Source organism: Sorex fumeus, unplaced genomic scaffold, assembly GCF_029834395.1.
Source record: "Sorex fumeus unplaced genomic scaffold, SorFum_2.1 ptg000128l, whole genome shotgun sequence".
NCBI classification, from domain to species: domain Eukaryota; kingdom Metazoa; phylum Chordata; class Mammalia; order Eulipotyphla; family Soricidae; genus Sorex; species Sorex fumeus.
In genome coordinates this window covers 27587408-27609993 of record NW_026606185.1, presented here as the reverse complement: position 1 = coordinate 27609993, position 22586 = coordinate 27587408, and the positions used below count along the sequence as shown (strand labels likewise).

The following is a 22586-nucleotide window of genomic DNA, read 5'->3' as shown; positions in this document are numbered from 1 at the left end:
TTTATAAGCACAGACTAAACTTTTACTGACAAGTGAGGATTTCAAAATAAAAATACAAGATATGCCTTGAAATACTTGTTTTAAATTTCTTCCATCATTAATTAAAAACTCCAGAAAATAGGAGCCATAGAGATAGTTACCTTGCACACAGTCAACCCAGATTTGATTCCCAGCACCCTATGAGGTCCCCCTGAGCCCTCTAGGAAAGAACCCTGAGTACAGAAACAACAGTAAACCAGGTATGATCCATTCTGTTGTTCGTCGATTGCCTCGAGCAGGCCCCAGTTAACGTCTCCTTCGTCCTAGCCCTGAGATTTTTTTAAAAAGTGCCATATTCAAGGCCCTTTCAGGGTTAGGAGAATGAGACCCATCACTGTTACTGGTATTTGGCATATTGGGTACGTCACGGCGAGTTTGCCAGACTCGCCGTGTGGGCAGGTTACATTCCGTAGCCTACCAGATTGTCCAAAGTAAGAATGAGGTAATAAGATGTCGCTTCCGGGAACTGGGTTATACAGTCTCTGGGTCTTGGCCATTGATGGGATTACACGGCGCCAGGGGGCCAGTTGGTGGGTGTGACCCCTGCCTACTGGAATATGGAGGATCTGGGTGGGGGATGCTGAGATCTCCAAGCCTGCTTGGATCGGGGCTGAGCATCCTCCACCCAGGTATGATCCAATAAACAAAAATAAATAAATAATAAAAACTCCAGAAAATAAAATGGTCCCAGTAAGCATCAGAAGATCATCATCAAGAGAAAATAACTCAATGCTCTGCAAATCGATAACTACTTCCTAACACATAAGTCTTAAATAGTTTTCCTTAGCACTCTAAGTATATACATAACACTATCACCCCACTGTCCTCAAGAGTGACTTATTAGTAACATACCTGTGCGATTTTTACTGATATCAAAATCTAATGCTTTTACTGGATTTGCTGGTCGACATGCTAAAATCACATCTTCTTCAGTGTCAACATCTTCCTCTTCTGTTTTATTCTTTATGTCTGGACCTATGCAAACATAAAACATTATGAGTGATCCATAGAAACAGTGAGAAATTAAAAATATCATAGAAAGTATCTGAGGTTTAAGTGAAAGTGACTGACTCCAGAGTTGGAATCAAGAAAATACAAGAGGCATCTTGTTAGTGCAGAAATCAAGGAAATGCTCAAAATAAATCAAAATGTCGGGGTCAACAAGGCTTGTGACTTGCAACTGTACAGTCCTAAATTCAAATCCCAGCTGTCCCACACATGCCTAAGCACTGTCCCTGGTAGCTCGGCTGTTTGACCCTGACAGTACAAACAGTTCCCAGCCACACAACAGGCAGGTGCATATAAGTGCCACCAAAAGGAGTGCACCCTCAGCAAGCACCCCATGTTGAAGGAGCAAGACATCAGGCAGAGACTCCCCATTAAGCAGCACAGCCAGAACCCGGGTTCCCAAACTACGAGGGCGACTGTCAGCAGCAAGCTCGTGTCCAAGCCCCGCAACTAAAGGAGCGCAAATCTCGGCGGGCATGCAGCTGAGTGCGCAAGCGCAGGACCCAAGATGCCCCCTCCAGGCAGCCCCACCACCAGGTGTGTGTGTGCACAATCCTGCTCATCGCATTAGCAGCATCAGTGACAAAAGTGAAAGTGGGAGCCCAGGAAAGAACTTCATTATTTTTTAAGATTAAAAATTTACTGAAAAAAAAAAAGTTTTTCTTAAATTTACTAAAAGAACACAGGAAGCTCTTAATGCCAAACCCTGAACAATATGAGCAACAAAATAACAATAGTATGAAAGTCTGTTCTCTGGACTAAACTAATATACATGAGTTCATGTTGATACAAGTAAAATAAATAAATAAATAAATAGGGAGAAGACTTATCTTTTGCTCATAATAGATGTCAAACAAAGAGAAAGAATCATAGATTCACCATTAGGCAAATACCACAGGTAATATTGTTGACGCCTTCAAGAGTATCGAAGAAATACCTAAGAGGACGAAGAACCTCTGGCTCCGGGCACATCTCTTTGATTCCACTGTTCTTCCTGTATTAACATATGCCTCAGAGACCTGGGCCCTACGCAAACAGGATGAGAACACTATTCGGGTCTCCCAAAGAACAATAGAAAGAGCTATGCTTGGAATATCACGTTTCACTCAAATGAGAGAAAGAATCCGGAGTTCCAACCTCTGTGGACAATCAAGAATCAGGGACGTTGTCTCATTTGCCAAGGTGTCAAAAATCAGATGGGCTGGTCACGTAATGAGATTTAAAGACAACCGCTGGACTAGAGCTGTTACCAACTGGATTCCACGGGATGTCAAAAGACTGCGTGGCCGCCCACCTACCAGACGGTCAGACTTCTTCATCAAGATCATGAACGATTGGTTTGAGGCTCTTCATGTTCCTAGAGCGAACAGATGCCATTGGGCTACACTAGCACGCGACAGGGAGAAATGGAGACGTTACTGGCGCCCGCTCGAGCAAACTGACAATTAACGGGAAGTCAAGTGATCAAGTGATCAAGTGAATATTGTTGACTAGATCCACTAATAGATACTGAAGTTAGGAGTAGCTGATCATCCAAGAAGGAAAAAGATAGCAGCATAGCCCCAGACAACCTTCCCAAGATATTCAGCAACTAAGAAAGGAAACGTAGTAACTGTGGTGATTTAACTTTATGTCATCTTGGCAATACCACATTGGTCATACACTATTCTATATGCTTCACTGAAGGTATTTTTTGGATAGAATTTACATGTAAATTAGCCAGCTTTAAGTAGGGACTGGCCTAATACATTATGTGTGAGCCTTATCCACTTAAAGCTTAATAGAAAAAAAGATTTGATTTTCCCAGAGGAAGAGGGAATCCTATAAGCCCACAAACTTCAGACAAACTGAAGAGGTTGGGTTTGTCAACCTTGACAGTTGTAAGAGCCAAGAGGTTTTTTTTTTAATTACTCTCTAGGGCGTTCGCCTTACAAGCGGCCAATGTGGCCGACCCGAGTTCGATTCCTCTGCCCCTCTCGGAGAGCCCGGCAAGCGACCGAGAGTATTCGATATGCCACAGTATTCGATATGACACAGTAACAACAAAGTCTCCAACGGAGACGTTACTGGGCCCGCTCGAGCAAATCGACGATCAACGGGAGGGCCTTTACCTTTACTCTCTTCTCTATATATACACATACACATAAACACAGCTGTAAGTAACACACACAATTCATTGGTTCTGTTTCTCTGGAAAACCTTGACTAATATCGTAACTATACAGTGGAGACATCAGGCAGATACTAAAGAATCTAAATCTAAAGACATCAGGCAGATACTAAAGGACTGCCTCCGCACCTGGCTGTCCTCACCCGGGCCCCTTGGAGGAGGGCGGGTTGAGTTTCCTTTCCCACCCTGAGCAGAGCCCCGGCAGCTCAAGACCTCTGGTTCTAGCCACCGCCATGCTTAAGACCACTCTCCACACGTTCGGAGAAGCCTCACGCATGAAGGAACCGGCAGAGGAACCCAGGTGTGCGGGACCCGGGGCTTACATTTCCAAGCCTGCTCGGATCAGGACTGGGCCTCCTCCACCCAGATCCCCCATCTTCCAGTATGTAGGCATTACACCCCCCAACTGGCCCCGGCGCCATGTAATCCCATCAACAGCCAAGACCCAGAGACTATAAAACCCAGCTCCCGGAGTGACATTTTATTATCTAGTTTTTACTCTGGAGAACCTGGCAGGCTACCGAAAGTATCCTGCCCACACGGCAGAGTCTGGCAAACTCCCGATGGTGTATTCAATTGCCAAAAAACAGTAACAATGATAGGTCTCATTCTCCTAACCCTGAAGGAGCCTCGAATGTGGCACTTTCTAAAATCTCAGGGCAAGGATGAAGGAGACATTACTGGGGCCTGCTCAAGGAAATCAATGAACAACAGGATGACAGTGATATACAGTGATACTAAAGAATCAAGGTTCACATTACCAGTTAGAAGCTTATTGAGACTGTGAGCTCTTTGATGTAATGCAATGTGAAGGACACAATCATTTTTTTAAATTTTTTATTTATTGAATCACTATGAGAACAGTCACAAAGCCTTTCAGTTTAAGTCTCAGTCGGTCATACAATGATCAAACTACCCATCCCTTCACCAGTGCACATTTTCCACCACCAAGGACCCCAGTATACCCCCTTCCCACCCCTCCCCCTGCCTGTGTGGCAGATTTCCACTTTACTCTGTCTCTCTCTACGTTGATCACATTCAGTATTATGACAAAAGACCCAACATTGTTATTTGGAATTTTCCCCAACAATAAAATCTGCCAAAAAGGCATCATTAGATAATTTGTTTTTTATTGCTGATTATGAAGAGCATATGATGTTGCACAGCCACTATTGCGGCCACGTGATTTTGGATTTCTGATATTCTAGTAATAAGTCTGGAGGGATTACTGCCAAAAGCCACTTGGTTCTGAGATTGGTTTGTGTGCCTCTGGGATCATGGTCGTTCAGGAGCCAGAGGAGGCATTCATGGTGGCAACTTGGGGCCTTGTCAGGGCAGGGGGCAGGACTGGTTAGTACACAATCATTTTTGCAGTATTCTCCCAAATGCTAAGATACTCCAATCATGAGAAAACAATGAACAGATTCAGGGACAGTCTAGGAAGCCATTGGTTACTACCCTTTTAAAGTACCCCTGACCAGGGCTGGAGAGACAGCAACAGCAGTTAGGGCTTTTGCCTTGCATGCGGCCGACCCAGATTTGATTCCCAGCATCCCATATGGTCCCCTGAGCACCGCCAGGAGTAATTCCTGAGTACAGAGCTAGGAGTAACCCCTATGCATCGCCAGGTGTGACCAAAAAAGCAAAAATAAATAAATAAATAAAATAAAAATAAAAGAACCTCTGACGGGGGCTGAAGCAATAGTACAGTGGGTAGGGTACTTGTCTTGCATGTAGCCAACTGGGTTAGATCTCAGCATCCCACACAGCCCCCCAAATATTTCCAGGAGTGATTCCCGAGTGCTGTCAGGAGTAACCCTTGAGAATCACCGGGGATGGCCCAAAAACCATAAACTTGAAAAAAAAAATAATAGAAGTACGCAGGTCACAACACTCAAGGAAGGCCTGAGGGAAGATTTAAAATTTTAAAAGAGAATAACTAAATGCAACATTGAATCTGAACTGTATCTTATAATAGCAAAAAAGGATGCTAATAGAAAAAAATTAGTGAAATTTAAATAAGATTTTAAGTCCAGCTAATGTACTAAATGTAAGCTTCCTGTTATTAGCAATATACTATGGTTTTGTAAATTGTTAATAGAAATAATAAGAACTCTTTATTTATGTAACTTCTCTGTAAGTCTAAAATTAGTTCTGAATTTTAAAAATTGTAAATAGTTGCATGTAATTATAAAATGCAATGCTTTACGGCAGAAAAGTAAATGTGAAATAATAAATTTGAACTACATATTAACATTGAAAATAATAGCAATAATTTGCTTGTCAAGTGGGTGCCCTAAAAAGGAAAATTCCCAACAGATACCCTGATATGAGCTTGTGGCTTTCTAAATAAGCCCTTATTCATATTAGTTGTTTATAATTGTTATTCGTTTCACTTTTATATGAGTTTTTAAAATTTTCTGAAAATATTTTGATAAAAAAATCATTCCAAGCAAAATTTCTAAAATGTATAAATTATACAACTCAGATCTCAACAACTTAAATTTGAAGAGTAGTCAGTGGGAAATGAGAAATACCATTATTAAGATCAACAATTTATAAACTATTTTAAGAGTGTCCAAACCGGGCAGGAGAAATAATAAAACTTAGAACAGAAATTAATGACATAGAAACCCAAAAAACAATCCAAAAGATCAATGAAACCAAGAGCTGTTTCTTTAAAAAAATAAACAAGATTGATAAACCACTAGCAAGACTCACAAAGAGAGAACCTTAATAAACCAAATCAGAAATGAAAAGGGGGACATCACAACAGAAACCAAAGAAATTCAAAAGATCATCAGAGACTACTTTGAAAGTCAGTATGCCACAAAACAAGAGAACTGAGAAGAAATGGATAAATTCCTGAATTCCTATAACCTCCCAAGGCTGAGCCAAGAAGATTTAGAAAACTGAACAGACCTATTACTATTAAGGAAATTGAAACTGTGATCAAAACTCTTCCAAAAAACAAAAGCCCATTTCCAGATGAATTCACTAGCAATTTCTTCCAAACATTTAAAGCAGACCTACTGCCAGTTCTTTTCAAGCTTTTCCAGAAAATTGAAGAAACAGAAACTCTTTTATGAGTTTTATGAGGCACATATCACCCTAATACCAAAAGCAAACAGAGATACCACTAAAAAAAAGAAAATTACATGCCAACATCCCTGATGAACACAGAAGCAAAGATCCTCAATGAAATATTAGCAAACAGAATGCAACAACTCATCAAAAAGATCATATACCATGACGAAGTGGGATTCATCCTGGGGATGCAAGGATAGTTTAACATTCGGAAATCAATCAACATCATCCATCATATCAATAAAAGAAAAGATAATAAAACAATATGATCATACCATTAGATGCAGAGGAAGCATTTGACAAGATCAAACACATGTTTATGATGAAAACTCTCACCCAAGTGGGAATTGAAGGAACTTTCCTTAACAGATTCAAAGCCATCTACCATAAGCATTAACTTCAATGGGGAAATACCAAAATCCATCCCTCTAAGATCAGGGACAAGATAAGGATGCCCTCTCTCACCACTTCTAGTCAATATAGTACTGGAAGTACTTGCCATAGCAGTTAGGCAAGAAAAAGATATTAAGGGCATCCAGATAGGAATTATTTGAAGATATGATACGATATTTACAAACCCTATAGCTTCTATCAAGAAGCTCTTAGAAATAATAGTTGTAGGCTTTAAAATCAATATGCAAAAATCCAAGGCTTTCCTATATGCAAATAATGAGAGAGAAGAAAGTAATATGAAAAAAAACAATCCCATTCACAATCATGCCTCAGAAAATCAAGTATCTCGGAATCAGCTTAACTAAGGACTTAAAGAATTTATACAAAGACTGTCACTGTCACTGTCCTCCCGTTGTTCATTGATTTGCTTGAGCGGGCCCAGTAATGTCTCCATTGTGACAATTGTTACTGTGTTTGGCATATCGAATACCTCACAAGTAGCTTGCCTGGCTTTGCCATGCGGGCGAGATACTCTCAGTAGCTTGCCAGGTTCTCCGAGAGGGGCAGAGGAATCAAACTCGGGTTGGCCATGTTGGCTGCTTGCAAGGCAAATGCCCTACTGCTGTGCTGTTGCTCCAGACCCCCTTAAATATTTCCATCATTTAAGACCAAAGAGGTACTGAGTTTCTTAAGAACACAAGGCACTCATAACTCTAATAAGAGTGCTTGGTACCTGATCCAGTAAGACTTCTTGAAGCACAAAAGCAACAGAAATACTGGGGGCGAAATTTCCACCATTGTTGGGTAACATTGCTTTGTCCTTCAACAAGAAGCTTAGGTTTATCTGGTTACACCCATCAATCTGGTTACACCCATCACAGTGCTCCTGAAGCACTTCCACTTCCATTGTGTTTATCTGTAAATAGTCTTCCCTATGCTCTCCTTCCCACCCAGTTAATCAGCTTTCCCCTTAATCAGACTGTTAATTTGTAAGATCAGTTTCCCAGAAATCTATATTACCTTTCTCCTCTCCTTATGCCTTATGAATAGTTTACCTTAAAGTAATATCCTTTTTGTATAGATACAGGAAGACCGTTAACATGCTTTGTAATTTAGGATTTGATTGGCCTTGAATATTATTCACTCCCAGGCATCTGCTTTCTCGACTTAAGCCTCATTGCCCTTAGTTCCTAACACCCCAAAGCAGGGTCCTGACGAGGGACTGAATGGACCCAGGGCAAGTGGTGAGCTACCCTGGCAACGAAATGGGCCAGGCCAAAGTGCCACGATTCTTAACTATAAGAGTTTGATCATAGACAAATGCTGTCATGATCCAAAGGTAACGACAAGACTAGGATCCTGCTAGGGGTGGGAAAGACTATCTGGCCTGAGCACCGTAGTCTGAGATCGAGATGGCCCTAGGAGAGCAATTCTATAAGTTTAAGATATTTCTTACTGTATCCATACAAAATGATTTATATTATATTCTTATATGCTTGTCGGACAAGGAGAGGAGAGGCATGCCCATGGGATTATGCTCTAGGGTGGGTCCTCCTGCTGAGGAAGGATCTGTCCTAGGAGCGGTCTTCCCTGAGGCTAAGATTTCTACCCCTATTGATTTCTACCCCTATTGATTGTGACCGCACCTATGTGTAATTGTTCCCCCAATTCCTCATGGAGAGAGGATTTAACTGTACTGTAGGAGTGGGCTGGGGGCAGAAGGAAGAAGCAGAGTTCAGAGAGGATGAGAAGGAAGAGGAGGATGAAGGGGGATGGAGAAGGAGAATGAAGTAGCTGGGGGGGGAAAATGGGGCAGGGACAGAGGGAGCAGAGACAGATGAAGAGAGAATCAGAATAAACTACGACTAATACCAACCAGCCTGGCCCTCATTCCTTCCTCCGCCTGACCATCGCCATCGACCTCTCCGGGATGGGAGAAGGGTGAGACTACCGAGAACGCGGGCGGCAGGAGAGATAAAGCCACCACTGCTGTGTGGGTGCCGTGCCCCCTTTTGTGTGAGTTTACACACACCATTACTATATAATCACCAGAACCAGTTCCATAATATGCAGTAGTAGTAGTCTTCAAAAGACTAACTCAATTCAATTGTGTTGTCTGGCAATTTCTTTAGAGGAAAATAAAAACCACAGAAAGAAAAGAAAGGACTTTACTTATGACTTAAAATTCATAAGGAATTTAAAATGAAACATCTCAATTTTAATGCTTACATCTTAATGTTTTGCTAGAACTCCACAAACTGCTAAGAAGTGTTATTCATGTAAAATTTATTTGCACTCTGAACATACTTATTTTTTTTTACAATTAGCAGGATACATGTGATTAGAAATACAGAACTCAAATGAACTTTAAGGGTTGTTTTTTTTTTTATGTGTCCCAATGCAAGACAAACAACAGCGTTACAACTATACTTTAAACAAATTCTGCAAAATACGGGCTGGGGAGATAGTATGAGCAGCATCAAATTCTCAGGCCCTACTAGCATTAGGCCCAGTTGACCAAAGATCTGGAGTGCTCCTCCAACCCCACCCCCGGACCACCTAAGCACTGCTTGGGAAGCTGGTCCCCCTGCTCCCAAAAAAAGGTCCACAAAATAACTGAACTGAATTTGTCCACCCTCTGGCCTATTTCTCCCCACTATTCCATTCAATTTTCAAGGGTCTGGAGCGATAGCACAGCGGGTAGGGCATTCGCCTTACAAGCGGCCAACATGGCCGACCCGAGTTCGATTCCTCCGCCCCTCTCGGAGAGCCCGGCAAGCTACCGAGAGTATTGGATATGCCAGACACAGTAACAACAAAGTCTCCAATGGAGACGTTACTGGGCCCGCTCGAGCTAATCGACGATCAACGGGAGGGCCTTTACTTTACTTACTTTATTCCATTCAAAAGATTTTTAAGGAGCATGTACTGTAACAATAGTTCATTTTAAGGTCCACAGGTGTTTTAGAAAAGAGCAAAAACGTTTAGTCATTTCTCCTATTACAATTTGCAATGAGTTTACTTTCCTGCTAACATTTTTTGCCACCTCAGCTACATGCTGTTAGTTTTCAGAATGGCTGAACAGCTCACTTTCTACAAGCATAATACAACTACTACTACACATGTGTTTGGACCATGGAGCAGTGAAATAACAAAACGAAGAACACTCCGCACTTCTTCTGTGCTAGGTATACGAAAGTGCAAATCCACAATCCACAAAACAACAAGCCAAAGGATGTTGGCATCCCTCAATTCACCAAGGAAGAAACTTGAGTTTGCACACTGCAGGGAAACAACGCTGATACAAGCAGCTGCCTTGGTATACTCGCCTCCCCTCAACAATTCCTTTTTAGACACCATCCTTTAGGAAAAATCACAGTGAGTCATTCAAGATCACCCGAGGGGTGCAGGGGGGGGCAGGGGGTGTGGAGAGCAGGGAAAGATTGTAAAAGCCCCGAGGAGTCCCAGCTCTGGCTCTTGTCTCCTTCCTGCAGCTTGCACTCCAGGGCAGTGGGGTTCGCAGTTCCAAAAGCCCACCCTGCGCCTCCCCGGGGTACAAGCACAACCAGAGACTCAAAGATGGTCACCTTGTGCTCCGCATAGCTGTACGGCCGGCTCGGATTCAGAGACAGCGGATGCGGGAGTCCGCACAGCCCGGGAGTTGTGGCCACGGTAGCCCTTAATCTGTAGGTCTATGCAAAGAAAACTACAGAATGTTGCTTCAAGAAATAAAAGAGGACACGAGGAAATGGAAACACATCCCCTGCTCATGGATTGGGAGAATTATGTATTGGGAGAATTAACATTGTCAAAATGGCAATACTCCCCAAAGCATTATACAGATTCAATGCGATTCCCATAAGGGCCCCATGATATTCTTCAAAGAAATTGATCAAACACTCCTGAAATTCATATGGAACAACAAGCGCCCATGAATAGCTAAAGCAATTCTTGGGGGGAAAAAAAGATGGGAGACATCACCTTCCCCAATCTCAAACTATATTACTGTAGCACTGCAGCACTGTCCTCCCGTTATTCATCAATTTGCTCAAGCAGGCACCAGTAACATCTCCATTGTGAGACTTGTTTTTACTGTGTTTGGCATATTGAATATGTCATGGGGAGCTTGCCAGGCTCTGCCCTGCGGGCAGGATACTCTCAGTAGTTCATCGGGCTCTCCAAGAGGGGCAGAGGAATCAAACCCGGGTCGGCCGTGTGCAAGGCAAATGCCCTACCCACTGTGTTATCGCTCTAGCCCAAACTATACTAGGAAGTGGTAATAATTAAAACATCATGATATTGGAGCTAAGACAGATCCACAGGCCAATGGAATAGGGTTGAATATCCTTACATACAACCTCAAATATATGATCATCTAATCCTTGATAGGGAAGCAAGAAATATAAAATGGAGCAAGGAAAGCCTCTTTTACAAATGGTGCTGGCAAAACTGGACAGCTACATGCAAAAAAATGGGTTCAGAGCTTTACCTAACACCATGCATAAAAGTCAGATCAAAATGGACTAAAGATCTCGATATCAGACCAGAATCCATAAGATACACTGAAGAAAAGGTTGGCAAAACCCTCCATGACATTGAAGTTAAAGATATCTTCAAAGAAAAAATGCCACTGACCAAACAAATGGAAACAGTGATAAACAAATGGGACTATCTTAAACCAAGAAGCCTCTGCACCTCAAAAGAAACAATGACCAGAATACAAAGACAGTTTACAGAATGAGAATACAAAGACAGTCTGCGGAATGAGAAAGGATATTCACCCAATACCTTTCTGATAAGGTGTTAGTACCAAGGATACACAAGGCACTGGTTGAACTCTACAAGAAGAGAACACCCAATCCCATCAGAAAATGGAGAGATGAAATGGATGGAAATTTTCTCAAAGAAGAAATCCAAATGGCCAAAAGGCACATGAAAAAATGCTCTCCACCACTAATCATTAGGGAAATGCAGATCAAAACAACAATGAGATACCACCTCACACCACAGAGATTGGCACACATCCAGAAGAACAAAAGCAACAGGTGTTGTTGTGGATGTGGGGAGAAGGGGACTCTCCTTCACTGCTGGTGGGAATGCCAACTGGTTCAGCCCTTTTGGAAAACAATATGATGTTTTTTTAAAAAACTTGCTTGAGCTTGAGCAGGCCCAGTAACGTCTCCATTGGAGACTTTGCTGTTACTGTGTCTGGCATATCGAATACTCTCGGTAGCTTGCCGGGCTCTCCGAGAGGGGCGGAGGAATCGAACTCGGGTCGGCCATGTTGGCTGCGTGCAAGGCAGACGCCCTACGCGCTGTGCTATCGCTTGGCTGGAGCGGTAGCACAGCGGGTAGGGCGTCTGCCTTGCACGCAGCCAACATGGCCGACCCGAGTTCGATTCCTCCGCCCCTCTCGGAGAGCCCGGCAAGCTACCGAGAGTATTCGATATGCCAGACACAGTAACAGCAAAGTCTCCAATGGAGACGTTACTGGGCCCGCTCGAGCAAATCAACGATCAACGGGAGGGCCTTTACCTTTACCTTTACCTTTAAAAAACTAGAAATTGAGTTCCCATTTGACCCAGCAATACCACTTCTGGGAATATATCCCAGAGAGGAAAAAAAAATACAGTAGAAATGACATTTGTATGTTTATTACAGCACTATTTACACTAGCCAGAATCTGGAAAAAAAAAATGAGTGCCCAAGAACAGATGACTGGTTAAAGAAACTTTGGTACATCTATACAATGAAACACTATGCAGCTGTTAGAAAAGATGAAATTATGAAATTTGCATATAAGTGGATCAACATGGAGAGTATCACACTAAGTGTAATGAGTCAGAGAGAGAGGGACAGACAAAGAATGACTGCACTCATTTGTAAAATATAAAGTAACAGAATGGGAGACTAACACCCAAGGATAGTAGAGATAAACCAGGAGGATTGCTCCACGACTTGGAAGATGGCCTCACATGTTGGGGAAAAAGGCAGCTGGGATAGAGAAGGGAATGATGCTTGGAGGGCTTGCTTGGGATGGGAGATGAGTGCTGAAATTAGACTATAGACCAAACATGATGGTCGATTACTGCCTATATTGCAAACCATAACACCCAAAAGGAGAGAAAGAGTAAAAGGGAATGTGCCTGCCACAGAGGTGGGAGGGGGAGGGGGAGAATAAAGTGGGAGTGGTGGGAGGGATACTGTGAACATTGGTGGTAGTAAATGGGCACTGGTGGAGGGATGAGTATTCTATTATTGTATGACTGAAACATAATCACGGAAGTTTGCAAGTCTGCAACTGTATCACATGGTGATTCATTAAGAAATATTTTTAATTAATTAATTAATTAATTCAAAAAAAACTATTCTAAGAGTGGTGATCCCAAATGTTCTTAAGTCCTCATTTTTTGCTAGTGATATATTTCATTTTTGCAACTGACCCAGACTTTTAAAATGGCAGATTGGCAAAATAATTTTGTACAGTTTCCTTTGGGCAGTGAGGGGGTGGTACGGAGGTAAAGCCCTCACTCAACAGGAACTCACATGCTACTCCTAACTAAGTGCTCTGAGATTGCTCCTAACAGTACTAGCAGACCATGTGGTGTCCAGGAGTGAACCCAGGCCCCCTGCATGCAAAACCTATTACGATATATCTCCAATTCCCTAAATAAAAATTTTGTTTGGTTTTGGTTTGGGGGTCACACCCAGTAGTACTCAGGGCTTACTCCTGGCTCTTTGCTCAGGGATCACTTTTCAGCAAAGCCCAGGGCACCATACAGAGGATGTTGTGGATCAAACCCTGGCCACCTGCATCCAAGACAAGCACCCTAGCTGTTGATAACAAGTGTTATCACTCTGGCCCCCCAAAATCATTATTTTAAATAGGGGCAAAAAATCAAAAATTTTAATAGGGCTCACTGCAACAGTGTTGGGAGTTTGGGGGCTACTCCCAGACAAAGGGGCCAGGTCTGATGGATTGGTGATCAGCACAAGAATTGCAGTGCTCAGAACTCTGGTGGCTGTAAAGGTGTCCATGCCATACAACTGGAACTGGGAGAGCAGTGGTTGCTATTGAAAAACAATAAACTACTCTGGGAAAAGTGTATAATACTACCAACTTTGTATGGATGCTTATTTGGCTAAGTCTCTGAAACAAATGACTCCCTATAAATACCCTTCTAAAGAATTAGAAAATAGGGGGGCGGGACAAATATCACAGTGGGTAAGGCATTTGCCTTGCACACGGCCAACCCGAGTTTGATTCCCAGAATCCCCTATGGTCCCCTGAGCACCACTAGGAATAATTCCTGAGTGCAGAGCCAGGAGTAACCCCTGTGCATCACCGGGTATGACCCAAAAAGAAAAAAAAAATAATTAGAAAATAAAGTGTTCACTTTTTTTAAATTCTTCTTTTTTCCCAAATTGAAAATGGCCTTATTAGGAATTTCAGGCATACGATTTAAAGATTTGCATATAATGTAAAATGATCATTATAATAATGCTGGTTAACATTTTTTCCTTGTGATAAGAACTTTTAAGATTTATTCTTAGAAACCTTCAATATGTAACACAGTATAGTTAATTATAGTCACTATCCTGTACATTCTATCCTTGGAGGTTATTTATTTTATAGCTAGGCAGTTGAATATTTCACACCCTCTCTTCCCTGCCTTTGGCATTTACCAATCTGCTCTCTGTATCCATGAGTTCAGTTTTTTCCTTGTTTACCTGTTTTTTTTAATTTCCTAAAACAGATTTCTGATACAAGTTCTTTAGCCATAAAATTCTAGTTCACGAGAGTATGAAATCTTAATCTTACAGAATTGTAATTACAGAAGTAAATAAACCTTTCAAAGAATTTTGTATTTTATCATATAAAAGAGGACACAGATAATCATTAAAAATTACAATCAGAATAGCAACATAAAAATTAATGACTATAAGTTAAGAGAAAAATGATATATTTTTTATTCCTACCTGGTTCTGTCATCTGAGATTTCTGTATTAGAACTTCTCTTATTTTCTCTACCCACAGGTAAAGAATACTTTCACCAATATTCTGTCTAAAGAAAATTCAGGGAGAAGTTCTTGTTATTTAAAAATATTTCCTTCTCATATTCAAGAATATACAGGTATATCTGCAATCAAATAAATTATATGCTATGTAGTCATATCCTTTAATAAATAAAGCATAAAAACATGATTTACTAGATAGCACAGCGGGTAGGGCGTTCGCCTTACAAGCGGCCAACATGGCCGACCCGAGTTTGATTCCTCCGCCCCTCTCGGAGAGCCCGGCAAGCTACCGAGAGTATTCGATATGCCAGACACAGTAACAACAAAGTCTCCAATGGAGACGTTACTGGGCCCGCTCGAGCAAATCGACGATCAACGGGAGGGCCTTTACCTTACCTTTTACTAGCATTAGGAAGTCTTTCACATAGATCATTTACACAAACATTGAAAGTTCAATTGTTCAAGCCTGGGGGATGACTCAGTGGCACCCAGTGCTTGTCTTGCAAGCACAGGGCTGTAAATCTAATCCCTGCCACTTCCTGCCTGGGTCCCGCAGCTTCCTGTTTGGGACAGCTGGGCCACAACCATCGGCAATCCCACAGAATTATCCCTGCAAGCACCCAACTACAGAGTGCGGGTACCACAGCAGTGTGCGGCCCCAGGCAAGCCCACGTGTGATCACTACAGCAGCCCCCACCAGCACTACAACCAGAATCTGCGTTGTTTTATCTTATATGCTTCATTTTCAAAGATCAATATTTTTCACTGCTGCCCTCTGCTGGAATTATATGGAAACATGATTAAAAATTGTCACAGTGTGTAATTGTTAAAAAATTTTATTTTACTTTATGTATCTTGGTTACAATAGTGTTAACATTATGATTGTTACATTAGTTATATAGCATACTACCCCCATGCAGAATGTGTATTTCTAATTAGACCGTAAGAGTGAGAATAATAAGACTGGGGTTATTCAAGCATTATTACTATACAAGAGAGCTTCACCTATATTCTATGTTTAGAAATGCTTTGTAATTTCTGCTCCTCCATAATTCTCAAATAGGTCAACTGAACACGTAAAGGAGAGCAGCAACTTGTCAGGAGGGAAAGTCAGTGGGTAAGAAAAGGAAAGACTTCATAGATACAGAGAAGGCAGTTTAGAAGCCTTTGGGGGGGGGCAACACATTGTGCAGAAGCAGCAGAAAAATCTACTAGGGGCTGGAGTGATAGCACAGCAGCTAGGGCGTTTGCCTTGCATGCAGTTGACCCAGGTTCGATTCCCAGCATCCCATATGGTCCCCGGAGCACCACCAGGAGTAATCCCTGAGTGCAAAGCCAGGAAAACCCCTGTGCATAGTCAGGTATAAACCCCCCCCTCAAAAAAATATACTAATGAATCTGATTAACAAGATGGAAGCCAAGTATGGGGAATTTGTTTAGAACTAATTAATTAATTGGATTAAAAGGTTCAATCACTGGCACTGCGTCATCCCAAGTATTATTACATGAAGCCACCCCAGAGTCCTACCACATGTGACCCATAACCCTCCCCCAAAAAAACATGACATATAGGACTCTGTATAATTTCCCTGCCTCCTTATTAGATGCTTTTTCCCTATCACTCTCCCTTTCCCCCTTCTCTCCCCTCTTCATACCACCATCACTTTATATTCTAAAGTGTGCCCAGTTCCTTGAGACATGAACTGGCGCCTTCAACTGACATTCACGTCACCTAAGTAAATCAGCCTGCAACAAAAAAAATCACCCCTGACGTCCTAGACAAGAATTGTCTTGTTTAAATCCAATTATATCTTATTTTCATAGAAACCGTAGCTACAGTTTTACATTCAATCTATGATACTATGAATAATATCTCTTACCAGTAAGTCGTAAATATCATGTAATTTTTGCTAACAAGATTATAGAATATAATTCCAGTCATACAGAACTTAATGAATGAATATAAAATATAGTATATTAACTCTCACCTATGACCTAAACCAAGTTAGTAACCAACAAAAGACTAAAGTAGTTTTATAAATAATATTTGGCACTCAGTTTTATTCAATGCAGACAATGAAAATATCAAAGCAAAATCAAAGTTCTGAATTTACTTTCCAAAGCTGGGTATTTTTGTTGCTAACAGTTAAATTACCATACTTGTATATCTGAGTAGAAGTCATATCAAATGTATGCATAAAATTATATAACCAACCTTTTGAGAACTCTTCAAATGCATCTTTCATATTAATAGAAAATCAGAAAAAAATTCTTGACATCACATATTTAACGAAAGTTCACAAAAGAATCATAAAAATTGTGTTAATCACTTACATGTATATTTCCTCAAGGCTATTTGATAAATCCGTACGTTCTTGCCCTTTGAGCCATGGAGCACTAAAATTAAACAACACACAATAAAGATTGAGAACTGTGTTTCTAACTCAAATGGAAATCACTGATTAAATCACAGATTTATTGAACTTATAAAAATTATATCTTCTCATTAAAACATTATCTAATATTTGTTAAATCTATAATTTCAGAATTATTTCACTCACAATAACTCATTTAGTCCTCCCAAGAAATCATAATGAGGCCAATACCTATATTATTAATATTATTAATTAAAGTGAAATAGTTTAAAAACTTAAGGTGAGAGGAGAGGGTATCATAAACCTGCCCAATTTTACATAATGACAGAAGTTCTAAAACTTAACTTTCCAGATTTATAGTATTTACCACCCTAACAGGAGTTTCCGACTTTTTCTAACTGGTGTTTCAAAAACAACTCTAACTGGGGTCTGAGCGATATAACACAGCGGGTAGGGCATTTGTCATGCACGCTGCCAACCCGGATTCGATTCCAGCATCCCATATGGTCCCCCAAGCACCGCCAGGAGTAATTCCTCAGTGCGTGAGCCAGGAGGAGTAGCCACTGTGTATTGTCGGGTGTGACCCAAAAAGAAAAAAGAAAAAAGAAAAAAAAAACCTCTAACAAGCAAATTAAGCGATTATTTTTTTAAATTTCTGGGGCCAGAGAACAGTACAGTGGCCTTTCCAAAACTGTTTCTGTAATCCTCTGAGCCTTTCAGGAGCAATCCCTGAGCACAGAGCCAGGAATAAGCCCTGAGCACCAGTGGATGTGGCCCAAAAAAACAGAAAAATAAATTAAATTTAAAACATATATATAAATTCAACTTCTTCTTTAAGAGGACATTCACATGAACCAGAGAAATACTTGAGCAGGTTAAAGTGCTTGCCTTTCAAGAGGCTGACCCAGGTTTAATCTCTGGCACCCTATGTGGTCTCCTCAGCTCACCAGGAGTGATCTCTGAGCACAAAGCCAGGAGTAATCCTTAGCACTGCTGGGTGTGGCCCAAAAAATCAGAAAATATTAAAAACTTTAAAAGGACTTTTCTAGGTATCCTAGAGCTGTCATTTACCAAATAAATAAATTGCAAACTCATTTTTAATAGCAAATTTTACCATGATTTTAAAACACTCGTGAAAAATAACAATAGTTGGCAAAAAATTTTTAGGAATTGAGATTATTATCCGATTCTGTTCCCTTGGATCTTAGTAGGTTAAGTGGGAATGATTGATCAAAGGCCACCTGCAATCAGCTGGTCATCATAACTCATTTAGATCAAGTTTGGCAGTTGAGAAGCTGGTTCTTCAACAGCAAGAGGCAGAGAAGCAGCAGAGGCATCCTGGGTAATTCTGGACAGAAGGCCCAAGAACCATGGCTACGTCAGCAGCACCAAGTTAGGAGACAAATGTGGCCAGTGCTTCTAAATTACTAAAAGCCAAAAGAGGAAGGAATCCTTTCACAGCACTATAGACAATTCTTATTAGTTATTTCACCACAGAATTGAATGAAACCCAGGATTCTCTTTTATACTAACCGGCATACTTCAATATGCTCTTATATCATTTCATTTTTAATTTAAATGTTCTATTCCAAATCCAAAATGTGTTTTTAATCACTGAATACATCTTGCCAAGAAAAGCACTTTGTATAAATACAATGCACAGCGTAGAAACAATGTTTGAAAAGTATAATCTCTTTTTTTAAGACAGAAATACCCAAACAGAGCTTACTTTAGTTGATAAACAGGTGGAGCAGTACCAGGATACTCATTAGGTAACATCACCTGCAAAGCAGTTCAAAAAATAAGTTTTATGCTTGATGCTTGGGCTAAAATGTTTTTGTATTTGAATTTATAAAGTAAGTCATTAGACAAACTTACAACTTGTGAAATAAAAGCAAATCATTGTTTTGTTTAATCTTCACAAAGAATTCCCTCCTCATACTGATGCTTCTTAGATTTATTGCTAGTGATGATGCTGATATTTTCAAAAGGAGTTATTAATTTGCAAGGAAAGCATGAAATGAGTGTAAGTTAAAAACCAGGAGTTGGAAAAATAATTTAAAAAAGGAAAAGAAACTGAAGAGGGGTAGAACAGCATTATAACATGTTTCAGGTGTTTATCCAAGGGGGAGGGGGAAATTACATAACATGAAATACATTAAATTTCTAACACGGACAACTGCACACATTTCTTTTCAAATCCAGCATCACAAAAATCTAAGAAAAATATACATTTATCATCTTTCATCTGGAAAGCATAGACATTGATCAAATAAACATTACAAGCTATAGATGATCTTTTATTTCTCCTGCAGCAGTTTATTCTTTATTGATTCTCAAAAACTAAATATTTTCTGTAGGAACAATTTATTAACTTGTTCTTCTTAGATGTTTGCCATTTCCCCAGATTTTCCCAGATTCAAACTATCTTCTATTAAATGGGCAGGTTAATGAGTGAAACTCTAATCAGTTCATTTAGAAATAATGAAACAAAAAGAACTGAATAAGAAAGATTGAGACTATTAATTAAAGAATAATTCAAGAGTGATCTGATATTTAATTTCCCATGTTTAGAGAATTACCAACAAAAGACAATTTAGAACATATCACAAAAGAATCACCAGAAGAGAATGCAAACAGTAGTCAATTGTACAGAAACAATGTTGCAAATGGAAAAAAAACTAGAAACACAAAGGGGAGAGCGAGGGAAATACCTGCAAGCAAAGTGTCCATTTGGGGTCATCTATATCGTCGCTAATTCTAATACAAAATATTTTGGCACAGTCATCAATGACACACCATTCCTCGCCATATATTGCTGCCATCGCTTCGATTTCCTCATTCTGAAAGATGAGGGTGGGGAGGGGGAATGGAAATCAATGAATACACATCCCCCCAAACCCTGTGTTCCTTATTCCTCGGTACTTCCAGTGGCCAGAATCCCCGCAAACGTTACAGGTTCTAAATTCTGGGTGACGAATGCAGTCAGCCTGGCCACCACAATAACTGTGCTTCTGGCGTTACTGAAGCCAGAATTCCTTCCTCTTAAAGAGTTACTCAAGCCTAACCATCTGTGATCTTTTTTATCCAGGAATCTGCCCCCATGCTCACTCCTCGGCCTCATCTCATATAGGCTATTTTCACATTTAGCTGGGTTTTGTTTTTGATTGGGAAGCGGTGCGAAGTGGCTGTTTTGTTTGGGGGGGGGGGGGGGGGAGGCAGTGATCAAACCTTCAAATTATTTCAGAAATGATTCATTTGGCTTGGGGTGGGGAAAAAAAATAACTGACGTCAAGATGAAAACGGCAAGAAAAAGGATGCATTGGACTTTGGTTGTCATCTGGTTTTGTCCTCGAGGCTCAGCAGAAAAGAAGCCCACTCGAGTGTCAAAAGGGGGAAGGACGGGTGGGCGGGGTGGGGGGTGGGGGGGTGGGAGGGCTAAGGGGTGGACAGTCCCGGGTCTGCAGGGTCTGGGTCATCGCGGCGCATCTGCAAAGGCAGGAGCCAGGGTTCTGCTGGGCCATCGCGGCCCATCTACGAGGGCAGAAACCCGGGTTCTGCTGGGTCATAGTGGCCCATCTGCGAAGGCTGGAACCCGAATTCTGCAGGGCCATCGCGACCCATCTGCCAAGGTAGAGAAGCCCGGGTGCTGCTGGGCCATCGCAGCCCATCTGCCAAGCAAGAGCCGGAGTTCTGCAGGGCCATCAGGGCCCATATGCAAAGGCAGGAGCCCGGATTCTGCAGCGCCATCGCTGACCATCTGTCAAGGCAGGAGCCCGGGTTCTGCTGGGCCAACGCGGCCCATCTGCCAAGGCAGGAGGCCTGGGCCACGGTGACCAGCGGGCAGAACCCCGCTCCGGGCCGCGCTCGTGCTCAGTCGCGTGCTGCAGGTGCACGATGCCCGCGCGGGCCTGGCCGAGCCCGCGATGCCCGGGCCGAGAGCGCACGCCGGGGCGATGCAGGCTGGACGCGGGGCGCCCCGGGCGGCGGGCCCCTCGGCGGAGGAGGCCCGGGGCGGCGAGGCCGAGCTGGGCGTGTAGGTCGGCGCCTCGCCGGGGCCTCACCTGCCTCTGGTCGCTCCCTGAGTCCCCCTCCGCCATGTGGCCCCGGGAGCGGCCCCCCGGGCCGCCGCCTGCCCAGGTCCGGAGCGCGGGGGCGGGGCGCGGCGCCGGCGAGCTGAGCGCAGGGCTGCAGCCGCCCGACCCGGAACCGAAACCCGGGCCCCGCCGCGCCGCCCGCCTCTGCTTCCGGGTGGCGGCCCAGGTGGCCAGAGGGGCTCCCGGTCCCCCCGCGCCCCGCGCCCGGCCCGCTTCCGCCCTGCGGCCCGGCGCCCCCGGAAGCCGTGCAGCCCGCGGGGCGGCTCTGCCTTCTGCACGCTCGGCCGAGCCCAGCTCGAGTCCGCCCTCCCCTCCCGGGCCTCGAGCCCTCCAAGGACTCCCAGGAGATGTGGGGGAGCCCGGACCAGAGGGGCTGGCTTCTTCATTGGGAGTGTTTTCAGAGGACTGATTTGGCACGGATGGGTTTTTGGTTTTAGTATTTTGTGTGTGTGTGTATTATAGATTAGATGGCCGCAGCAGTGCTACAAGTATTGCTATGCAAGCGTTTTGCACTTCACCACCCCTGGCATGCCCAGGACCCTCCACCGCTGCTTGTATCAGTACTGTCTTTGTTCAGTGCTGTCATTGTTCAATACTGTCATTGTTCAGTACTCTGTTCTCTTTTGACTCTAGAGTTCACGGATGAGTGAGATCATCCCATGTTTGTCCTCCCTCTGACTTAGCGTCACATGATACCCTCTAATTGCAGGAGCACTGCATGGTTTTATCTTTTTACAGTTGTATAGTATTCTGTTGTGTCTGTTTGTCACCACTTTCTTACCCAGTCATCTGTAACTGAAACTTCGGGTTGTTTCCATTTCCTGGCTGTTGTACTAAGTGCTGTAATGGACATGAGTGTGCGGTAATCTTTCAGATTGTTTTTGTGTTGAGGAAAGTGGGGGTGGGGGGGTGGGGCGGGGGGAAAGATGCCAAGAATTGAAACCCCTAGGTTATATGGACGTTCTCTTGTTAAATTTTTGAGAAATCTTCATACTGCTTTTCACAGAGGTAGAGTTTGATGAACCCAATCCAGGAGAAGCAAGCTATTATTTTGAAAACATGGGAAAGCACTCACTGCTCACCATTACAGCATGTCTGGTTTTTTGGTGGTTTTGAGGTTTGGGGTTAGTGGGAAATAAATTGTGTGTTGTTTTGTTTTGACTGAGCCAGTACTCGAACCCAGACTTCACACAAGCAAAGCAAGTGTTGTATCTTGCCTGAGTGGAACCACATCCCCAACCCTGGAGCAAACTTGTGTGTTCAGGCAGTTATGCCGGTCAATAAAAAAAGTATTGCTTCAATAGCCAAAAAGTTTGTGCCAATCCTCCTATTCCACCTCCAACACAAACTCTGCTTTTGAATTACACTGATCAGCTTATTCAAGACAGGACAACCAAAC

At 42.5% G+C, this 22586-nt stretch overlaps 1 protein-coding gene across 1 annotated transcript in view; it reads right to left on the bottom strand.

Moving 5' to 3' along the window:
* The window catches only part of IMPACT (impact RWD domain protein), a 33471-nt gene extending 12138 nt beyond the window's left edge, over positions 1-21333 (bottom strand). Inside the window, exons 1-6 of the mRNA XM_056137986.1 lie at positions 21155-21333; positions 19805-19933; positions 18820-18872; positions 17050-17112; positions 14677-14762; positions 892-1014 (exon numbers count right to left, since the gene is read on the bottom strand). Of these exons, the coding sequence (XP_055993961.1) occupies positions 892-1014; positions 14677-14762; positions 17050-17112; positions 18820-18872; positions 19805-19933; positions 21155-21190 (490 nt within the window). The 5' untranslated portion in view covers positions 21191-21333. The remainder of the gene's footprint in view (positions 1-891; positions 1015-14676; positions 14763-17049; positions 17113-18819; positions 18873-19804; positions 19934-21154) is intronic.
* Positions 21334-22586: the final 1253 nt, after the last annotated feature.